General features: G+C 36.0%; 1 protein-coding gene across 3 annotated transcripts; it reads left to right on the top strand.

Moving 5' to 3' along the window:
• The first annotated feature begins 54 nt into the window (after positions 1 to 54).
• LOC133518643 (peroxiredoxin 2-like) lies at positions 55 to 19229 on the top strand. 3 transcript variants are annotated; one of them, XM_061852330.1, is made up of 6 exons: positions 192 to 207; positions 2154 to 2286; positions 9938 to 10078; positions 11666 to 11805; positions 13856 to 14024; positions 18435 to 19229. In XM_061852330.1, exons 2-6 carry the CDS (start codon positions 2183 to 2185, stop codon positions 18580 to 18582), a joined length of 702 nt encoding a protein of 233 aa, XP_061708314.1. In that variant the 5' UTR covers positions 192 to 207; positions 2154 to 2182; the 3' UTR covers positions 18583 to 19229. The 3 variants fall into 3 exon arrangements, with proteins under 3 accessions (XP_061708320.1, XP_061708314.1, XP_061708308.1); XM_061852336.1 differs by lacking the exon at positions 2154 to 2286 and having other exon boundaries at positions 55 to 207; XM_061852324.1 differs by lacking the exons at positions 192 to 207; positions 2154 to 2286 and adding an exon at positions 4890 to 4908.
• Positions 19230 to 20928: the final 1699 nt, after the last annotated feature.

Here is a 20928-nt window from a genome sequence, read left to right as displayed (position 1 = left end):
TAGTCTGGTAAGAACACCTTTCTGACTCAGTGTTAAGGCTCAATTTGGTATGACAAAAAAGTTAGAGTCGGGAGGGAGTAAAACTAGAGCCATCATTTAGTTTTGATCTGTCCTTTTCCTGTCTTATCTGTCATTAGCACGCCGGCTTTCGAAGCGGAGATCGTGTGACTTCTTTGGAGTCTTCTAGTTTATTTCCTACATACTTAAGTGAGTTATATTTGATTATTTTATTATAGATTTTTCTTACTTTGTTTTTTTAAAGACAAGGTGTTCTATCTTTTCTTAAATCAAAGTACTTATTGCCGTCTTGTATGTCTATTGTTAAAGTACATGTAGAAAAACGTTATGAACCGTTAGAATAATCCCAAGGTATGAGTAATGATGTGACCTTGGGTCAAGCAAGCAAGTTATTTCTTGTCTAGAAGATACAATTGATCTGGCGGTTTAGTATTTTTTCTAGATGTACCTACCCAATTAGGTTAAACTTTGACAGCCCATAAGAGACGGTCTTTTAGTATTTTCCACTTCTTTATAATTATAAATACTACTGTTTTTTGATTTTGAAAAGGACGTTCATGATGCCTTCAGAGTCTAATGATAGGAAAAGACACCGAAGTGAATCCGACACCGAAGCCACTGGCAATGTGGCCAAAAAAATGACAGTGACACAAAGGTAACTGTTCTTGTGGTGTCGGGGGTAGCATGTTTTAAAGAAAAGATTGTTTGCTTTTTTATTAAAACATAGGTTAAATGACTTAAAAATGAGCTTCATAGGAAATACTACTGTCCATTTTTTATTGTAGGTAATCTATAAATCATACATTTATAATTATGGAGAAAGAAAACTATAAAGTCCTTATTCTTTTGGTTTGCTTTGCTTTTATATATTCTTGAGATGTTTGTTATTTGTTCCGGTCTTTCTTTTCTATTATAAATAATGCAATAATTTCCATGGAGTAACAAATATTTTTTTGTATGTATGTTTTATTGGTTTGTCTTGCTTGCATAGGTTCTCTTATATACATAAATATTTGTTTCAAGGGAAATAAACCAGTAAATAGTTTTATTAATTCAACACATGTTTGAGGAATTATTGGTATGGCTGTTTAGTGCTAGGGTTTACAGCGGGAGTATACAAGTGATTCATTATTTTAAATGTGTATATTTACTTCGTTTATTAAATGCAAGAAATTTGAATGATAAGATCTATCTCTTTATGTGAAGGTAGAATTTAAGATAGCCTTCCCAAAGATTTTAACCGCACATTTCTGAGGCTAATGGATGCATTTTTTTTTTAAATAATTTCACAAAAGATGATATATGTTTATTTGTTTTTTTGATTTTTTGCATGTATTTCTACATGAAATGTAAATGCTTTTTGTTAAACTGTACCTCAAATTTTTTTTAACTTGTTGTTTGTAAAACCTATTCTTTGCAGTGTTATTTGTTACTTTATGACATATATCAATAAGGATATTTGGATTAGGTCCTATAATGGCAACATCGCCATCAAAAAGGCAACAATAAAAAGATGTTTATATTTTGTAAGTGGTTAACTCAGAAATTAGGCCAATTCCATAAAAGTTTATAGGACATTTTAGTCTTTAAATATGCTCAGGAATATACTGTTAAAATCTCTCGCAATGCTCATTGGCACCGTGTATATATGTATTTTTAGAATATTGATTCACAGAGTGTCTTAAGGTTTGAATTCTTAAAAATGTTTTTTTTCTCTCTTAAACCAATGTATAAACTAATTCCAAGTTTGGTGACTGTAAGAAAATTAAAATGGAGACATTGTTCTACCAAACAGAACACTATAGTTTTGCACATTCCACTCTGCATGCAATGTAGGTATAAGACTTTATTTTATTGTTCAACAAACATTTCATTTTTCTTGTGGTTCATAGCCAAATCAAATAGAAATCGTCATAAAACAAACTAGGCATTTTTATCTATGACTAACTTAAGTAAAAAAATTAACCAAGAGAAATTTCTAGCATTATGATGTTAATTTCAGAATTATCTTGATTTTACTTTGGTTGAATTGACCTGAGACTGTCTAATTGCCCATGAACCCATGAGTTCTTGATAATCTCTAAAAAATAAAACATAAGTATGGTGTAATTTTAATTAATTGATACTTATTACAGTTATAAATAAAGAAGTGTTAGCAGCCAGGATGTCTTTGGAGCATAAATGTTACTGTCGAGGTGATGAGGTCTCCAACTTAGAACTGAACAGGCCGGAACACCTGATGCCCATGATGAGACCTTTTTCAATGAGGTTCCATTAACATGTCTTATGTAGCAATACTTGTAGTGTTGTATTATAACATGTAGATAGTAGGTAGTTTTATTATAAATAAGTAATATATATATACATGTTTACAATAGTTAGGAATATTAGGATGGGTCACAGGTCAGGTTGTCTGTAAGGTAGTTTTTATATTATCATAATTATTTAATTATGTTTGTATTTGTACTTTAATTTGTAAAACCTTGCAAGTTACAACAAACTTACTAACTGCAACAGTATTTAATAAAAAATGGGTACTATATTTTTTCTTCAAGTTGTTAACATAGAGACATCTGTATGATATTAATAAAAGTCAAATGCCATCTGTGTTGAGCTCGCTTACGCATTTAGCCTCATCTATTCAACATAGGTTAGGTACCTAGGTACCTTATCATTATCACCGTAGGTAATCAGCCTACATAATTTTAACCACCAGTGTACAATAATTAATTAGTCTAACTAGACACAGTCAGCCGCAGAGGTAGCTAAGAGGGTGAAATGTTCATAATTACCAACACACGCTCTTATTCTTTTATGAATAAAGTTGTTCAGTTTATTTTGAACACCTCGCCCGCTAAGCAGCGTTTACTGCTGACAATGTAGGAAAAAAGTTTATTTGAAAGATAAACTTAAGTTTATTTGTAGTTGCCTACACCTACCTACAGTACCTACATAATCCAAATGTAATTTCTTACAGTTGAAATAGATGATGACTCAACTAACCTCTCGAACCTAATTTGATTCTAATAATATGATATTTGGATCGGCGGCCGATCGTGTAATCCGACAAATCATGGAATTCCCAGGCATATCATGAAACACCGCCAGGTCATAATTTGAATAATTTTGATGCGGTTTATAAATAATACGGCAGGTCGATGAGAGCAACGTATTCGTTGATATCCTTTCCTACGTAACAGGCACATCTTAAAATACTTGCATGTTAATGTTGTTAGGTGTGTTTACATGCGTGAAACATGAAGTGTCACAAAAAAATTCGTTCATGTGCGAGTCTGACTCGCGCACGAAGGGTTCCGTGCCATTATCTAAAACCGGCCAAGTGCGAGTTGGACTCGCACAGGAAGGGTTCCGTACCATTATCTATAAAAACGGTCACCCATCCAAGTACTGACCCCGCCCGACGTTGCTTAACTTTAGTGATTGGATGAGAACCTCGAGATTGGAAAGAAATATTTATTTTATTCTGTTTTTAGTATTTGTTGTTATAGCGGCAACAAAAATACATAATCTGTAGAAATTTCAACTGGCTATCACGGTTCATGAGATACAGCCTGGTGACAGACAGACGGACGGACAAACAGTGGAGTCTCGGTAATAGGGTCCCGTTTGGCCCTTTGGGTACGGAACCCTAAAAACAATCCTGAAGGCATAATAATAAAGTTATTGAGAAGAGAAGTGCATTTTTTATGAACTATAAGTAAGTTACGTTTGACAGTATTGTTGTAAGGTTATTATAATATATTTTATTTAAACAATTGTAATATTGTTATTTTATTAATTTAATTAGGTAAACTAATATTACCAAATTTACCTAATTTTAGTTGTTCACTGTCTGGAACAACAATTGTTCACTGTCTGGAACTTTGTTACGTCCTTCTCATTCGATACGCCAACGTCGCTAGGCTAATGCTAATTGTAAAACGATGATCGTGAATTTTATGATCTGGCGGATTTAACGATCTACCGCCGACATTAAATAACATATTCTGGAAAACGATATTCTTGTAAGTACCTATGTCTTCTTAAAAGAGATATGTTACTAAAATATGACAGGAAAATAATATAACAATTAATTTGAAGGCAAAAATGTGGTGCCATTTTGCCGTGCGTCTACCCACATTGTAAAAATGTTCATTTTATTGTTCCAATGTGTAATTTGCAAACAAATGCTACCTACCTACATACATTGCACCATTCGCGGAGCAGTCGCGAGCCATATAATCGGTTTTTTATTGATCTTGCATGAGGAACTGTCGAAGACAGTAAAACTAGCGACAAATTAAGATTTTTTAATACCTTACAGTAATACTATCGTCGTTACATGGATCTTAAGCTAGCAACAGATATGTATTATAGAGGTTAAGGCAGAAATATAATTCTGCTACTGGAAAGTCAGCTACTTAACTATATTGTTGGATTATAGGTCGGCTGGTGGTGGACAGGTAGCCCACGTATGCCTAGCTCGGGGTGTAATAGAGTTTATTTAAATATTACCATTTAGTTGAATTTTTATATTTAATATCTGAATAAGTCCTTCGATATATATATAATTAAGGTGGTCGCATCTGCTGATGTTCAGAATTTGGAAAAAAACGTTTCTATAGAATGCCTATCCTGCCTTGGTGTGCCACTAACTATTCAAAGTTTGGTTTAAAATCCAAAGCATTGTCAAATGCCCTCGTTTCCCAGGGTCAATAAACTCGAAGCAATCTTGACTAACATGCTAACGTGCGGGATTCTCACCGAGCACTTGTACCGCGGAGATGGAAGTTTGCTCGCTCAGCTATGGAATATTTCCAGAACATTACACGAGGTGTATATAGTGCCACCGGAACATTACTTACGACTCTTGGAACCAATACACGATAGGTTCGTTTGCTATCCTATAGCTATTTATTATTAGCCATATAAACTCTTTCTCTTAACTCTTCTCAAGCTCAGCGGTTTAAACGTAAACTTACTCAGATAATATAACGTACTATACCCTAATTCATAATTAAATTCCACCAAATCTACCAAGAAATGTCACTGTCACAATGACATCTGTCAACGTCAGTATGACGGACCAGATGTCACCAACCTTTTTGGAATAAAAAATATTATTATCTTACTGAAGGTGACTAACATAATAAAACCTTTTTTGTATGGAATACAGAAATTACGTAAAAATATGTGACCGAAACCGGCAAAACGTCCCACTTTGTCGCTTGCCATAAGGTCGCCTTGACAACTTATTCGAATAAAGATACAAGCAAGTCTCGTCCTTATGGCAAGCGACAAAGTGGGAGGTTTTGCCGGTTTCGGTCACTCAATTTTTTATACCTTTAATGAAACGCGGCTAACACTATAAATGAAGGGTTTTTGTTAAATGTGTCGCCTATACTTCGACTCTTAGATGTTTGTTATGTATATAACTATAGGTAAATATTTATTCAAGTGATACGTACAAAATTACATTCAAATGTATCGTCTTTAAGCAATTATAATTTATACAGTACAAGCCTTGCTCAGTTGGGCACTAGAGTATTTTTAAAACATGCTGAGCACGGTGACAGGTGTCATCTCCATACAATTTATAATCTTAAAATGCCAAATCTCGCAAATTTGTATTGAGATGATTTCTGTTCTTTTCTGATTAGTGATTACCCTTTCTGTTTTAAAAATACTATAAGTAACAAGCGTCAGATGCCGAATGAAGTGACAACTTGACAAGTGAGTGTCATGGCCGCCATAAATCTATCATGGTAACCATAAGGGCATATTACACTATCCTGTAGTAGTCGTTTTCGAATTTACGTTTTAAGGTAATAAAATAATACAAATAATACACACATCTTAAGACGATAATGTTATAGTATTAAAACGGAATACCAAATGTTGTTTAAACCTGAAGTATTACCATTTCAAAACGAAAATTTCTACCTCAAAATAGTTTTGATTCAACATTATTTAATAGGACTGCTTTTTTGATAAGTCTGATTATTTAAACTAAGCATTTAAATATTTCATTTCAAATTAGTAAATTATTTACTTACGTGCATTCGTTCGCCAATAATATATTTACTATTGGTTCGCCAATAATACATTTGGAACGTTTTATTTTACTGGCAACACAGTGGTAGATTTGATGGAATTTAATTATGAATCAGAGTATAATGGGAATATCAATGAAAACTTATCAATTATCACTATTATCAATGAAACGGGGACTTAATTAACTCCATATCTACGTTCAGCCGCTTATCGGTTGAATGATTAATTACCTGTCTGTAGAGACTAGACAGGTACAGTCGTCATCAAATAAGATGCATAGGAGCGAAAATAGTCCCATATATCTGAATGCCGACTATCTATTGTGAAGGTGTTACGCGGCGTCTTACGTAAGCGAACAATTGCCAAACGCGAAGCGGCGCGGCGCCCGACGCGGCGGACCACGCGACGGCCGAGCGAATTTATCAGGAATCGGACCCGTCCACTCCTACCCAAAAAGCCTTTAAATGGGTTAGTCGTTTATTATCGAATAGCCCCAACGATTTGCTTTCCCTTTGAATTATTTACCCCTTCCTTTTGGCTTAGCTCTAGGAACGGGTTTCCTTTCTGATTTACCGCTACAATGAAAGGGTATCCCCTTCCTAATTAAATAATGCATTATATACACCTGTCAACGCGCTAGACACCCAGTTTTTCACTTAAAATAAATGTGCAATATTTATCCTATTTTTAGTTGCGTTATAAATTATAATTGATACCCCTTTAAGGGGTAAGCGCTTAGGAATGGGTATCAGACTTTCGAAGAGAAAACTCCTTACCCGTATTATGAACCGTTTAAAAAGCAAATCAGGGTTTTAGAGAGTAACGGCTTTGGTAAGCAAAACCTTTGGAATACCCCTTCCATAACCCTCGAAGTGAATACACTGAATACCGAACCGGTCCCTGCCGCGAATGCGAAGCGGCGCGTCGCGGCGAGGAAGAAACAAACTGTTGCGTATGGATACGCATGGAAGTGTCCTAGTTGAGCGAACTTAACGCGAAGCGAAGCGACGGCCTTGTCCGACGTAAGCGCGTCTGTAATACACGTGTGCGCGGATTCAACGCGTGATAAAAGCAAAGTTCGAAAGGGTTCTATAGTTTGATGGTAGAAAGATATCTACCGTATTACTATTTAAGTTGATTTTTGTTTTCTTCTACAGTAATCGTTGTGAAAAATAAGAAATAAAAATAAAATAACTAGTGGCTCTGTGAGCAGTACACCATGCGATAAGCTTACATACCTAGTTGGTTACTAAATTCTGTTACTGCTATATCTTTATCTACATAAAATATACGAACGTAAGTTGAATAAACTATATATTAAAATGAAGTACACAAAATCAGGAATTACATATGACAATATCATTCAAAATGACCTCCTCTGGCCACGACACAGGCCCTCAAACGACGAGGCCAGTCATCAATAGCGTCACGCACGATTGTCATGTCTAATTCCGTCACTGCCTTAACTATGGCCCGCTTGAGGGAGTCAAGATTTGTGTGGAGTTTAGCACAGGCTTTCTTCTCAATAACCTGCCATATGGCATAATCCAGGGGGTTAAGGTCCGGGCTGGAGGACGGCCAGTCTTCGTGGGCAATATAGTTGTTTTTGCCTTATGTGCAGGAGCTGAGTCCTGTTGAAAGACCTATGGCTGGTTTTGAAATAGGGTGTGGCTTAAGGGCTTCACTATTGGTTCGAGAACGGTTTCCTGGTAAACTTTGGCCCCAGTTTTCACACCTTTTTCACAGAGATGAACCTGTGTTAGCCCTGAGTATGACACACCCAGCCAAATCATCACATAAGAGGGATGATGGCCTCGTTGCACTCTCGGAACAGCCACAATCGCCTCTTGCATACACTCTGTCATTCTGGCGGTTACAAAATTATTCAATGGTAAATTTTTTTTATCTGTAAATAGTATTTTTTGGTGGCCATTTTGTGTGTACCGCTTCAATAGCATGCGACTTCTCTCTAGCCTCATAGTCTTTAATCGTCCATTAATCAAATTACCTTTTTGTCTGCGGTAAGCGTGTAGTCCAAGGTCTTCATTGATAACTTATTTTAGGGAGCTTCTCTTCACAGACATCTGTATTGCCAACAACTTTTGCTTCCGGACGGGGTTTCTTGCAATTCTCGCCTTCACTGCCTTTATTAGAGCTGGGGTCCGAACGGTGCGTGGTCTTCCAGACCTCTTGCGGTCATCGAAGCTCTGAGAACTATTGTATCTAATTGTGCGATAAACAAATTGTTTGTTGATTTTTAGGTTTTCAAGTAACTTCAAAATCATGGATACTGCGATACGATTCTCTTTTAGGCCCCAATTCATTATAGATACGACGAGATAAGCGCTATGTGTGGTATATAATTATAGCTCACAAATCCACCACATTGTCATTATTTTATTTTTTGGTAGCATTTGTTTTAACGGAAATAATGAGGTTGCAAATCGAGTAACAGAACTTAGTAACCAACTAGGTAGTTATCACTGGTAAAAGATGGGATTTTTTTTCCCAGTAGTTACCACCAAAATTTGGTCAGTATTAAATACTAATAAAATAGTACATTACGATACAAGTGCGAAAAATAGGAAATTCGAAACGAGTGACGATAAATTAAAACACGAGCGAAGGGACCGAATTTTAGGGTCGGCAACGCGCATGTAACACCTCTGGAGTTGCAGGCGTCTTTAGGCTGCGGTGACTGCTTACCATCAGGCGGGCCGTATGCTTGTTTGCCACAAAAAAAAGAAGGGAGTGTTTTAAATCGACACGAGTTGCAAATTACCTATTCGCACATGTATCGTACAACGTTTTACAGTACATATGGCCCTTTAAATGTTCGACACAGTAACGTAATATGCTAATTTTCGCACTAGTGCTATAAAGTAGCACCATATGTACTGTAAATAAGTAGTATAAATATAGAGCTTTAATCAATAATTAATTATAAGTAACTTTGTCGAGTCATTATCATAGCGAACTCGCAATAGCGAACCCGCAGTATTTGCGCCTAAAAATCAAACGGATTTATTGCGCCGCGCCGCTTCTCCTTCGCGTTAAGATCGCTCAGTCCCACTCCTGGGGCACCTTCACACCTCCATATGTGACAACGGTTTGTTTATTCCCGCTTCGCTTCGCGTTCGCAGTTGCTCGCCTACGTAAGACGCTGCGTTAGAAAACATGATCAGGTATTTTGAAGTATCCTATTTAGAGTCATTGTTATAGATAACGAGGGCGTCTGTACGACTGTTATTTAAACATTTATCGGCCAATCAATACAACATGGTTAATGGCTGAAAATATAACAAAATATTTTAAAGTTGAAACTCGCAGCTAGGCAAATAAAGCCATTAAAGTTTGACTACATCTTCATGATAATTTATTAGTCATTGATCAGAATGTGCTGAAACATAAATGAAAGTACCTACACTTATATTGATTTTTGATATCAACCGTGTTACTCAATGTTGACTGTTATTGTGCAATAGTATTTAATTCGTTATGTAGTTAGGTTTGTAAGAGTAGAGATGTCAACCTATGATAAAAAAATAGCATAACATATGATAAAATGGACTACTTAGGTCTAATAATAGGTAATGATGATGCGTATTACAACAGGTATGCTTATCTACCTACGTGTTTAAATAATACCTATAATTATGTTGTAGTTAGAAATAATTTTGTAGTCAGAAATTAATAGTATTGAATAATAGAAGGATCTGATCAACGCTGTGTTTACCGTGGAAATTCAGTCAGTAATTTTTTAAATATGGCCTAAGGCGGATATACAGTATTATTGAAACGTTTGTATATTATTGGTAAAGTATGCAGCCACTACAGGTCACTAAGTGATGTTTTTATGCCGCAGCTTTAACAAGATGCCTCTCCAGCTGACCAAACCCGCCCCTCAGTTCAAGACCACCGCGGTCGTCAACGGCGAGTTCAAGGACGTTGCTTTGTCCGACTACAAAGGCAAATACGTAGTCCTTTTTTTCTATCCCCTGGATTTGTAAGTATCTATGTACTATATATAGCTAATTTTAATTTCTAGGTATTCTTTATCTCGGTTAATTTATTTATTCTAAACTTGTTTTATCCAGCGTGATAAGTGATAGTGATAGGTAAGCGTCAGTGGCGTCACATACACTTTCAGTGGAAGTTGAAATAAGCAATGTAGGGCGCCTCTTTTAGCCCCTAACTATAGATAGTTATTTGGTAATTACAATATTAATAATCAAGCTGTCAATTAGATATTATGTTCTGAGTAATAAATGATTTTGTGCTTGTGATACAACTAGCTTCTACCCGCAACTTTGTCTGCGTGGAATTATGATGATGATAACAAACTATCCTATGTCATTATCATTGTGTCCCGGCCATCATATTATCCCTTTTTCATCTAAATTCGTTCAGCGGCTTAGGCGTGAAGAAACAGACAGACACGAGTTTCTTTCGCATTTATAATACTGAGTAGTCTTAGTACTACTTAGGGATTATTATGATACAATTATACAAATATTTTCCTTGTAACACGACGTTTTTATTTAATACTTATTTCCTTAAAGTCTGGAAAGTATAGTGACGCACTGCACCTATGGTTACAATTGTCTAAATCAGGGGTCTCCTAACTTTTTTACCTGAGGGCCATATTGCACCTCATCTCAGAAACTTTCATACGGGCCACTTTTATCGCCACCATCAGTGTTAGATCTATTTGTTTTTTAGTCTAGCTGCTGTTAGGAACAGTTCCACTCTCAAAGAACGCTGACCCCCTGGAGTCTGGGATCTTTTGGCAACCTCCCGCGGGCCGGACCGTGGGCTGTCGCGTTGGGCGTCCGCGGGCCGGATTAGAACGCCTCACGGGCCGGATTTGGCCCGCGGGCCGGGATTTGGAGACCCCTGATCTAAATAACGTTTAGGTATAAAGACATACTTTACACATGTTTATATTTTATTATATTATAGGTTACAAAGTATTTAAGTATAATTTGTCAGATTTTGGACATACACCAGGTATTACATTCCTGAATAGCATAACCTCTACAGGGCGTTATTTGCAATAAATTAATAATGAAGTTCCATATGGTTCTGTATAAACATAACAAGATGAAAACTGGTTTTAACTACGTCATTATATTATTACAGCATTTAGTTATTTATACTAAACGCGGTGTCTTGACATTGATAAACACATTTTTATGGTGAAGAGGTTAAATGTCGTAAGAGCGTCGTTAGTAGATAATTCTGGAACACAATTATATAACATTGTGATTATATAAACACATTGTAATAAAATATAAAGGAATCATACTATATATTGAATGTAGGGTAAGGGTAAACTGTCAAACAAACCGATTCAAAATATTATGTACCTCTTAGTTACTCCTTTTGCATAGGCACTAAATTATTATAGTAGAAGCTATCTTTCATTTGAAACTATCCATAGTAACGGCTTGAACAAGAGCGTACAAATAAATTGGTGTCTTTCCATCATGGGAATGATTTGTATGTAGTGCATCTGTGCCCGGCGAGGACAGATGAGAATACACCTAATAAATTTAATGAATGCATCTTGAACCCTTATATTATTTTTTAGCACTTTCGTGTGCCCTACTGAGATCATCGCGTTCTCGGACCATGCTGATGACTTCCGTAAAATTGGGTGCGAAGTGATCGCCGCCTCCACCGACTCCCACTTTACGCACTTGGCTTGGATCAACACGCCACGCAAGCAAGGTATGTCGAAAAACGAGAAGGTTCTGAATTCGTCGATTTTTTTTTACTATGTGTGTTCACCGATTCCTCTGAGGCTTATTATTATTTATTTATTTAAACTTTATTGCACACATCAAGAAAAATGCCCTATGCGAACTTAATGCCAAAAGACATTCTCTACCAGTCAACCATTGGGTCAAACCGAGACATTTGTGTATTTTGGTGCAGGAAAAATTAATAACAAATAATAAGGAAAAAATTAAACGTGAAGACAAATAATATTAAAAATATATAAATAGTTAAATACTACTACTTATACTTATACTTGTATAATGCTTAAAAGATAGACTAATGTACATATACATGATGGTGAACCTTATTTAAGTTCTTCTGACAGAAGATGCTTGCGAAGTAGGCGTTTGAAAACGGGTTTGCTTGGGGCTTGTTGAATAAAGAGAGAGGGAGGGAATTCCAGAGACGGATTGCCTCAACGGTGAAAGAGTTAGACATAAAACCAGTACGGTGAGAAGGAATCGAGAGTTTGAGAGAACGGGAGGAACGGAGTTCACATCCTGGACTGGGGTGATGAAAGTGAATTTACGTTTAAGATAACCAGGAGAGGAAGGCTCGAACAAAATGGAGAATAAAATACTCAGGATTCTAAGGGACCTACGACGACGGATGGAGAGCCAATTTAGCTGACGGCGAACGACGGAGACTTAGACCTATTTGAAAAGTTTTTTTTTCTTTAAAAGGGTAGGTAGATATGCATTCTAGTTGGTCCCGTTGTCTTCAAGTCATAATCTGGTGACAAGATCCTGGAGTAATAAAGGAAGCTCCTTTGAAGAGTTTTTATGGGCATACCTACTTAAAGAGATATCAGTATTTTTATAAAATACTTAATACTTTTAAAAGGAGGAGGTTGTTTGACCTTATTTTTTGGTTTGCTACTTAAGATATGTTTTTTGTTTGTTTTTTTTTTATCTAAAAATATATACCTATATTCTGTTTTTTTATTCCGTAGACTAAAATGACATTTCATGTGGTACAGTCAGCGTCAAATACTTTGTAGCAACCAAAGTAGCCAAATAGTTCGGTACACCATACATTTAGTATGGTGTACTGAACTATTTGGCCACTTTGACTGCTACAAAGTATTTGACGCTGACTGTACTAAGAAATGTCATGTCTTACATATGAAACGTCATTTTAGTCTACGGAATAAAAAAACAGACCTTAGTTCCAAGTTAGTCCCACTTTGTCGAATTCTGTTCTAATGATGGCATCCATGACGCATTGAGAGAACTCCTCAAATGTTATGCCGATAAGCCCAATTGCACCGAATCAAATTTCAAATCCTAACATTAGAAAAGCTCCCAAGAAGTCTGCTTTAAAAAAACTGTGCGTGATTTTTTTGCTGGCAGACTGGCAGTTCAAAGATCAATTAAGTACTCGTATCAGTCTCACGAATCGGTTGTGTTTATTATATATATATTAATGTAATTTATGTATCTGTATGTATTTAAGTAGTTTATAATTAATTAATGTGTATTAGGACTCTTTAATTCCTTCAATAACAATTTCTTTTAGTTTTAATTACACCACCTACAGTCTTTTCTGCTTTGTCCTAAGGTTGACTGGTAGAGAATGCCTCATGGCATTAAGTTCGCCCTTAGTACATTAAGTTTATCTTTTGTGCAATAAAGTTTAAATAAATAAATATCCGCTGCTAGCACATACAGAAGTGATAATATTAATAATTTATTCTTTTTTAAGTATTTTTTTTACGAAAACTACTATTTTGCGAAACAGACCTACTGATGAAGAAGACCATATTATAAAAAGGTGTCATTTCAAATTGTGTAGCGAAGTCGGTTCTTTTTCATTAAAGGTAATCTTTAAATATGTAACGAATACGGCCAATTTGCAAACTTAGGTTAATATCTAACTTAGGAATATTTAGGAATTCATGTTCAACCTATGAACTGTGAAATCAAATTGTCATTGAGTAGGGTCCACTGCACTACACAAATTTGGGTTAAAAATCCACCTTCATTGTCTGAACCTACAGGAGGTCTTGGACCGATGAACATCCCAATTATCAGCGACAAGACGCACCGCATCGCGCGCGACTACGGCGTTTTGAACGAGGAGACCGGCATCCCGTTCCGCGGGCTCTTTATCATCGACGACCGCCAGAATCTTCGCCAGATCACCGTCAACGACCTGCCCGTCGGACGGTGAGTGCCTGTTTCAATAAGTGGGATGCTCTTGCCTCAATTTTCATACGAAACTTTTCATAGCAACAAAAATTATATAAAGTATACTAGACCTATAGAGTTGCCACGAAATTATAAACACGTTTAACTTTCTGACAACATATCAAACAAAAACAACCTTCGTAATTTAGACGGGTTCATTGTATCCCACCACCTTTTACTGGAGAACGACACGTCTACCTGTGTGTAGAGTAGGGAAAGTCTTTTTACAGGCTTTAGGCGGCAAGAGGATTAAAAAAGTTGGGATGTTTATTATAATATAATACAACCGTTTTTTTTTTTTCCTTTTGAGGTACGGAACCCTAAAAACGAGGAGATTCTCAATTCATTAGAATCTTTTTAGGTTCCATAGCCAAGAGTATCTCCCTTTTCTCAAAGTGGGGATAATTTGTTCCGCTTCAACCCACATACCACTTATATTAAAAAACGTAGCATAGTCGCGCTATACCCTCTCTGCCACGCATACGGTAGGTTTACTCGAATTTCGAAACGCATACAATTGCTTACTTCAGACAGCGGATCGGGCTCGGTCTAGAAACATCGGTATGTCGAAGAAGTTTTTGCCATGAAAAATGCATTACTGGTGTGGCAAGAACACTAAAAACTCTGGTGTACAAAAAATGGCATTTCTTTTCACAGGTAAGACGGTTTTTAGCCATTTGGATAAAAAATAATTTTAATTTAAGTGTTTCATTAAATGAGGCAGCGCTCGGAACTCGATGACGTTTTTTAACTAGAAAATTAACCCCAATATAGACAATCAGGGGAAATAATTCGTGTAGTTTTGAAAATTAGTATAGTATACCTTCTTGTCTCCAGATAAACATACTAAGTCCCCACATCATCATCTCCACTTTTGGTGTCGGGGGAGCCACCCTAAAAATGTTTATCTTCTAGTTTTTATTTTACGATTTTGGCGGCATTTCTAGGTTTCCGTAGTCAACTAAGAACTCTTATAGTTTCGCCATGTCAGTCTGTCCGTCCGCGACTTTTCTCCCGGATCGTTAATGCTAGAGAGCTGAAATTTAGCATGAAAGTTACCCGAACATAGTCGTAAAATAATAAAAACTAGAAGAAATACATTTTCAGGGTGGCTCTCTCTACAACAAAAGTGGGGATGTTTTTTTTTTAATGGGTTCAACCATATAGTGTGGGGTGTCGTTGGTAGGTCTTTCAAAACGAATGCGGGTCCTCTGTAATCAGTTTTTGATAAACGTGATATTTTCGGAAATAATCGCTCTGAAAGAAAAATAATATGTTTCCCCCTCTACTTCCCCTAACTTCTGAACTGTGAGTACAAAAGATATGAAAATAATCGTGAAAGTAAAGCTTAGTAAAGACATTCAAGGAAAAATTTAGCGAATGTGATCGGTTTAGCCGTTTTTAAGTTTTTGCAAAGTCTACGTTGACGGACGGGTAACTATGGAACCCTACACTGAGCATGGCCGGCGGTTTTTTTATATATTTGGTCAGCAGGTGACTAAGCTTGCTTATTCTAAACAAAAAATTGAGTTAAGATGAACAATTATGAAAAAACGACGTTTTCTTAAATTGTCTATTTTTTGTCTCTTTGTTAAGTTAAACACTCCTACAGTTTCTAAAGTATTGATCGTCGAGTATAAATAAACATAACCAAATTTATAGGAAATTTTACGGTAAAACTTTTGTTCGAAGCAGCGATTGATAATAAACATAGATGACGAACTAGCTCTGCAAAATGACCCCACACACATTGTGCCGAAGCGGGCGGGGCATCAACATTGTGCCGCAGAGCTACTTAGTTCGCAAATGGCGGCCCGTTGTCACAGTCGTAGAAAGAAGTATGCAAATTATATCTTCTTATTTTTTTCTAAGTTTTATGGTCACACTCTTATCGTACATCGTATATACAGGGTGACTGGTAATTCGTCGTATTCCTTCAAGGGGGTTATTCTACAGCTTATTTGGAGTGATTTAAGTCCAGTCAACCAGGGGTCAAAACTCATTGGTTTTTAAGTTAATCAAGATTTTAATTTTTTTTAATAAATACCCGCTTTTTAACCTAAAACTAGTATTTTTTTTTTAACTACGTATTTTTCAAATAAAAAAAAAAGATTTTCCGAATAGCCAATGAATCACTGATTACGTAAAATAATAAAAAAAGTACAAAACATATCAAAATTTTGCAAATAAAAGCATCTGAAGTCAGAAGTTTTTTTCAAATCTTGTTACATTTTAAGGCATAACTAAAAAAAAAGTAATAACACTTCGCGTACAAATTACAGAATATATTTCCTCAGTTCATAAGCTTTCTAAAAAGGTACAATTTATGACATTTTATGCTCATTTTTTACAATTAATTATAATAATACCAGAGCAGGTACAGGACTTAGCGTATATAAACAACAAGCAGTTTTGCTGACTATATGAAGTTACATGATGCATGAACAAAGAAATTGGATTGTTATAAAAATATTAATTTTTCATCGCACTTGTTCGAAAAAGGTTTTATTTCACGCAGTTGTGCTGAAGCACAAAGGCCTATTTTGTTCCTGCGGGAGTTATGGATTGTGAAAAAAAAGCTATAACTACCTAGGGAGTTAGCTTTTTTTTAAATATGTCATACAAACCAAGTAGCATTAATGAATGTTACTTTTAAAATACTGACGTTTATAATTTAATATTTTTGTTTATGTTTAAAATTATTTAATTTGATTAATTTAACAGCCTTTTAAAATATTTTTACCTAATTTTCAATCGTGGCTGAATGCCGAATAGGTCTGTGCCTTCGATGCCTCACCTGCCAAGAAATTACAAAATGGCGGACGAATGTTTGATATGTCACCGTATTTAAAAATTATTTCGCTAAAAATTTAGTTTTTTCTTCCCAAGTGTGATGAATAACATTGTGTGTAACTCCGGGGGTAAGAATATTGCAAACTTGGTTCTTTAATGCCCTCCAGCCTCCGGGGCTGTCGGGAATTACCACCCTCATATCCAACATTTTACTTACCACCTTCGTTGCACAATGTACTATTTATTTGAATCGGAAAAATTACTTTGATTAAATTAACATAACTCCGTCTAGTTTCATTCTAAATTTTTTATTTTAAGTCATTCGTGTTTTCACGGGACGCTAAATACATAATTATACAATGTGTTTGTGCACGTATAGTGTAGTGGAGCCTTTAACCACGACGAATTTTATCAACAAATCACCCCCCAATACCTATGTTTTTTCTCAACCATTTTAAAAATGGACCCTTCCAAAGTTTTATGACGCCAAACACGACTGCACTTGGTTAATGTACCAGAATCTGTCCATTTTCAAGCATAAATATCACAGAGAATTTGACACTATCACTCGAGAAATAATAACAAAGATAAAAATTGTCTTCAAAAATTTTTCAAAAACGAGGTCGTTGATCTCTACTTTTTTTTGTTGTTAAATGATAGTACCGGATATCAGCTAAAAGTTGACATCAAAATGATAGCCCTAGTTAAAACATTTCACAAGTTGCACCAGTCCAAACAAGGCCTACTTTAATGAGCATCAACTTAGTTCTAAGGAATAATTGCCCGCCGCCCAAATTATCATTTGGAACTAAATCAACTTAGTTCGACGCACATTAAAGAAGGTCTTGTTTGGACTCGTGTAACTTGTGAAATGTTTTAACTAGGGCTATCATTTTGATGCCAACTTTTAGCTGTTATCCTGTACTATCATTTAACAATAAAAAAAGTACAGGTCAACGACTTTGTTTTCGAAAAAAAGAGATAAAATGTAAAAAAAAAAGGAAATTTTTGAAGACAATTTTTATCTTTGTTATTATCTCGAGTGATTGTGTAAAATTCTCTGTGATATTTATGTATGAAATTTATGCCCTAATTCATAAGCTATCGAATGATTAATATTTTTTAAATGTGCGACAGGTAAATAGATAGATAATGGTACATTAACCAAGTGCAGTCGTGTTTGGCGCCATAATACTTTGGAAGGGTGCATTTTTAAAATGGTTGAGGTTGGAGGGGGGGGGGGGGGTTTTATTTGTGGATAAAATTCATCGTAGGTACGTATTTTCTGCAATTCACCCATTAGTGTTATCAGTTTCAAATCGTTCTTAGAAGGATAAGAGTAATAGGCACGTGTAAGGTATAAAACCTTGTTTGATAAGATTACTAATATAATATTTATTACTCTTTATCTCTATGACAATCATCTGTCTGGATCGTGTATTATAAAACTTAATCTTTTTTGTATATGTATAACTGTTAGACTGTCCTACCCGGAATAACAGTTGAAAAACTTATTCAATTATTTACCGTATTTTCAATTTCTTTTGACGTTTCTGCAACTTACACATGTCTAAAATAATATAATTTATCAAACAGGTCCGTAGAGGAGACTCTTCGCCTCGTTCAAGCATTCCAGTTCACGGACAAGCATGGCGAAGTGTGCCCGGCCAACTGGAAGCCAGGATCTAAGACCATCAAGCCGGACACTAAGGCTGCGCAGGAGTACTTCGTCGACGCCAACTAAAATTACTCTCTCTACCGCTGCTAATAAAATCGTTCAGACAATCTTTAGATGAATACATGTAAAATTTTCTTCAAAATCGTGATCTTGACGTGCGATAAAACTTATAAAACGGCGGAATGAGTAGTTATTGTTGACATACTATGTTTTGAGCGCTAACTTGCAATTATGAACAGTTGTTTAGCAAACTTTTACAGTTAACACTCTGGTCTTCATGGAAGCAGTTCTCGATTTTGTATGTTATTAAGTTTTAGGTGGGGATATGGTAGTTGACAGCGGTTACGTGAATCTCTCGGCAGTGATTCTTTTTTTCTTTGGGCAAAATCTACAAACTTTAGTCTTTACACTGTTCGAAAATCTTGAAGTGTTTTTATTGCCAGGATTTTATAACCTAGTACAAAAAAATATGTATAACGGGGAGCTTTTGTTTTGAAACCTTATACATAGCACGATGATGCAAATTGACTAGTAGGCGCATTTATGTCATTCACTTGTGATTAAAAAGTAAAGTATCCTAGGACAGTCTTGGTAGTGCAGATAGAATTGTAGTTAACACATCAGTATTTACAGAGATCCTACCTATATGTTAATAGAATCACTCGAGGCTGTTATAAATAAACTGTGCTGTGCTAAATATAAATATATAAGAAGTATTCTTTTAAAACCTGAATGTTGTTCGACTAACCCATAACATAATTGGTGCCACTTTTTTTTAAGTTTATTCAGAAATTGCCAATTACGGCCAAGTGAGTAGTGTCCTCGAGTTGTTTATAGGTATAATAAAATAATAATTATGTTTCAGGCATCTAAGGCGAATTAGTACGTTTACTTACATACCTAAAACGTACTTATCTTGAAATATCCTGAGCGACTTCGATAAAAGTAGTGCGCAATGGTAAATTTCCTTTTCCTTTCCTTTGCTCACTTTCGCAAGTTTATGAAATCGATGTAAATGTCGGCGGCCAATCGTAAAATCAGGCAGATGATGATATTCCTAGGCATATCGCGAATCGTGAAATCATTGTTTAGTTCCCCGAGTCGGGGCGTAACGGGACTCCGTCCATATTTCTGGACAGTTTGTTCTTTAGGCATCTGAAGTAATCTAACGAATGTGACTACCGTAAAATACCGTAAAAAAAATGTTTAATCAGTTATGGTAAAAAAAATATCCAATGCGAGATTAGTAAAATTAGAACAATTACCAATAGTTCCGTTAGTTAGTAGCGGGGAAATAAGACAATATTTTATTTTTTTCACCTAGTTGCTCATGGGACAGGGACTTTATAGATGAACAATGACCCACTTTCAGAGCAAAAATATGAAAATATTTAAACATGATATCTTTATACGATCAGGGTTGACGCAAATTTGCTCATCGCAGGCGGTTGATAAAGTAGTTGCACTTTCTAGTAGAATGTACCTGAGTTATGGGACTAATACTTTGTTTTACATTTTTACTGCCTCGCCAAGAAAAATTACGTCACGCTGTCCAGCAACCCCACATTGCATTTTGGCATTTTTTATTATATGAGGATTTAGTACACAATAGGTACTCAATTTCCTTCCAGGGCACTATGTCCAAAGGTCAAAACGTTCAAGGAGTCAATATGTCCAAGGGTCAAAACGTCCAAGGAGTCAATATGTCCAAGGAGTCAACACGTACAAAGGTCAAACCGTCCAAAGAGTAAATTTGCCCAAGGAGTTAAAACGTCCAAAGAGTCAATATGCCCAAGTGTCAAAATGTCCAAAGAGTCAATATATCCAAGTGCCAATATGTCCAAAGAGTCAATATGTCCAAGGAATCAAGATGTCCAAGGGTCAAAACGTCCAAGTAATCAATATGTCCAAAGAATCACAATGTCCAATGGTCAAAACGTCCAAGTAATCAATATGTCTAAGGAGTCACAATGTCCAATGGTCAAAACGTCCAAGTAATCAATATGTCTAAGGAGTCACAATGTCTAAAAAGTCAATATCAATATGTCCAAGGAGTCAACAAGTCCAATTAGTAAATATATCCAAGTGCCAAAATGTCAAAGGGTCAAAATGTCCACGGAATAGCTGGAGTTTACGTTATTTTGAAAACAATAATATTTATTTCTTTTTATACCTTTTTAGGGTTTCGTACCCAAAGGGTAAACGGGACTTTTACTAAGAATCCGCTGTCCGTCCGTCCGTACGTCCGTCCGTCCGTCTGTCACCAGGCTGTATCTCATGAACCGTGATAGACAGTTGAAATTTTCGCAGATGATTTATTTCCGTTGCCGCTATAACGACAAACTAGATTTTGCTTGGTGCGCGGGGCCCGTGGGCCCCGCGGTGTGCATGGTGCTGTAGTTGGTATTGTTG

This window comes from Cydia pomonella, chromosome 1, assembly GCF_033807575.1.
Source record: "Cydia pomonella isolate Wapato2018A chromosome 1, ilCydPomo1, whole genome shotgun sequence".
NCBI classification, from domain to species: Eukaryota; Metazoa; Arthropoda; class Insecta; order Lepidoptera; family Tortricidae; genus Cydia; species Cydia pomonella.
The sequence above is the reverse complement of the archived record's forward strand: the minus strand, read 5'-3'. Positions and strand labels throughout refer to the sequence as shown.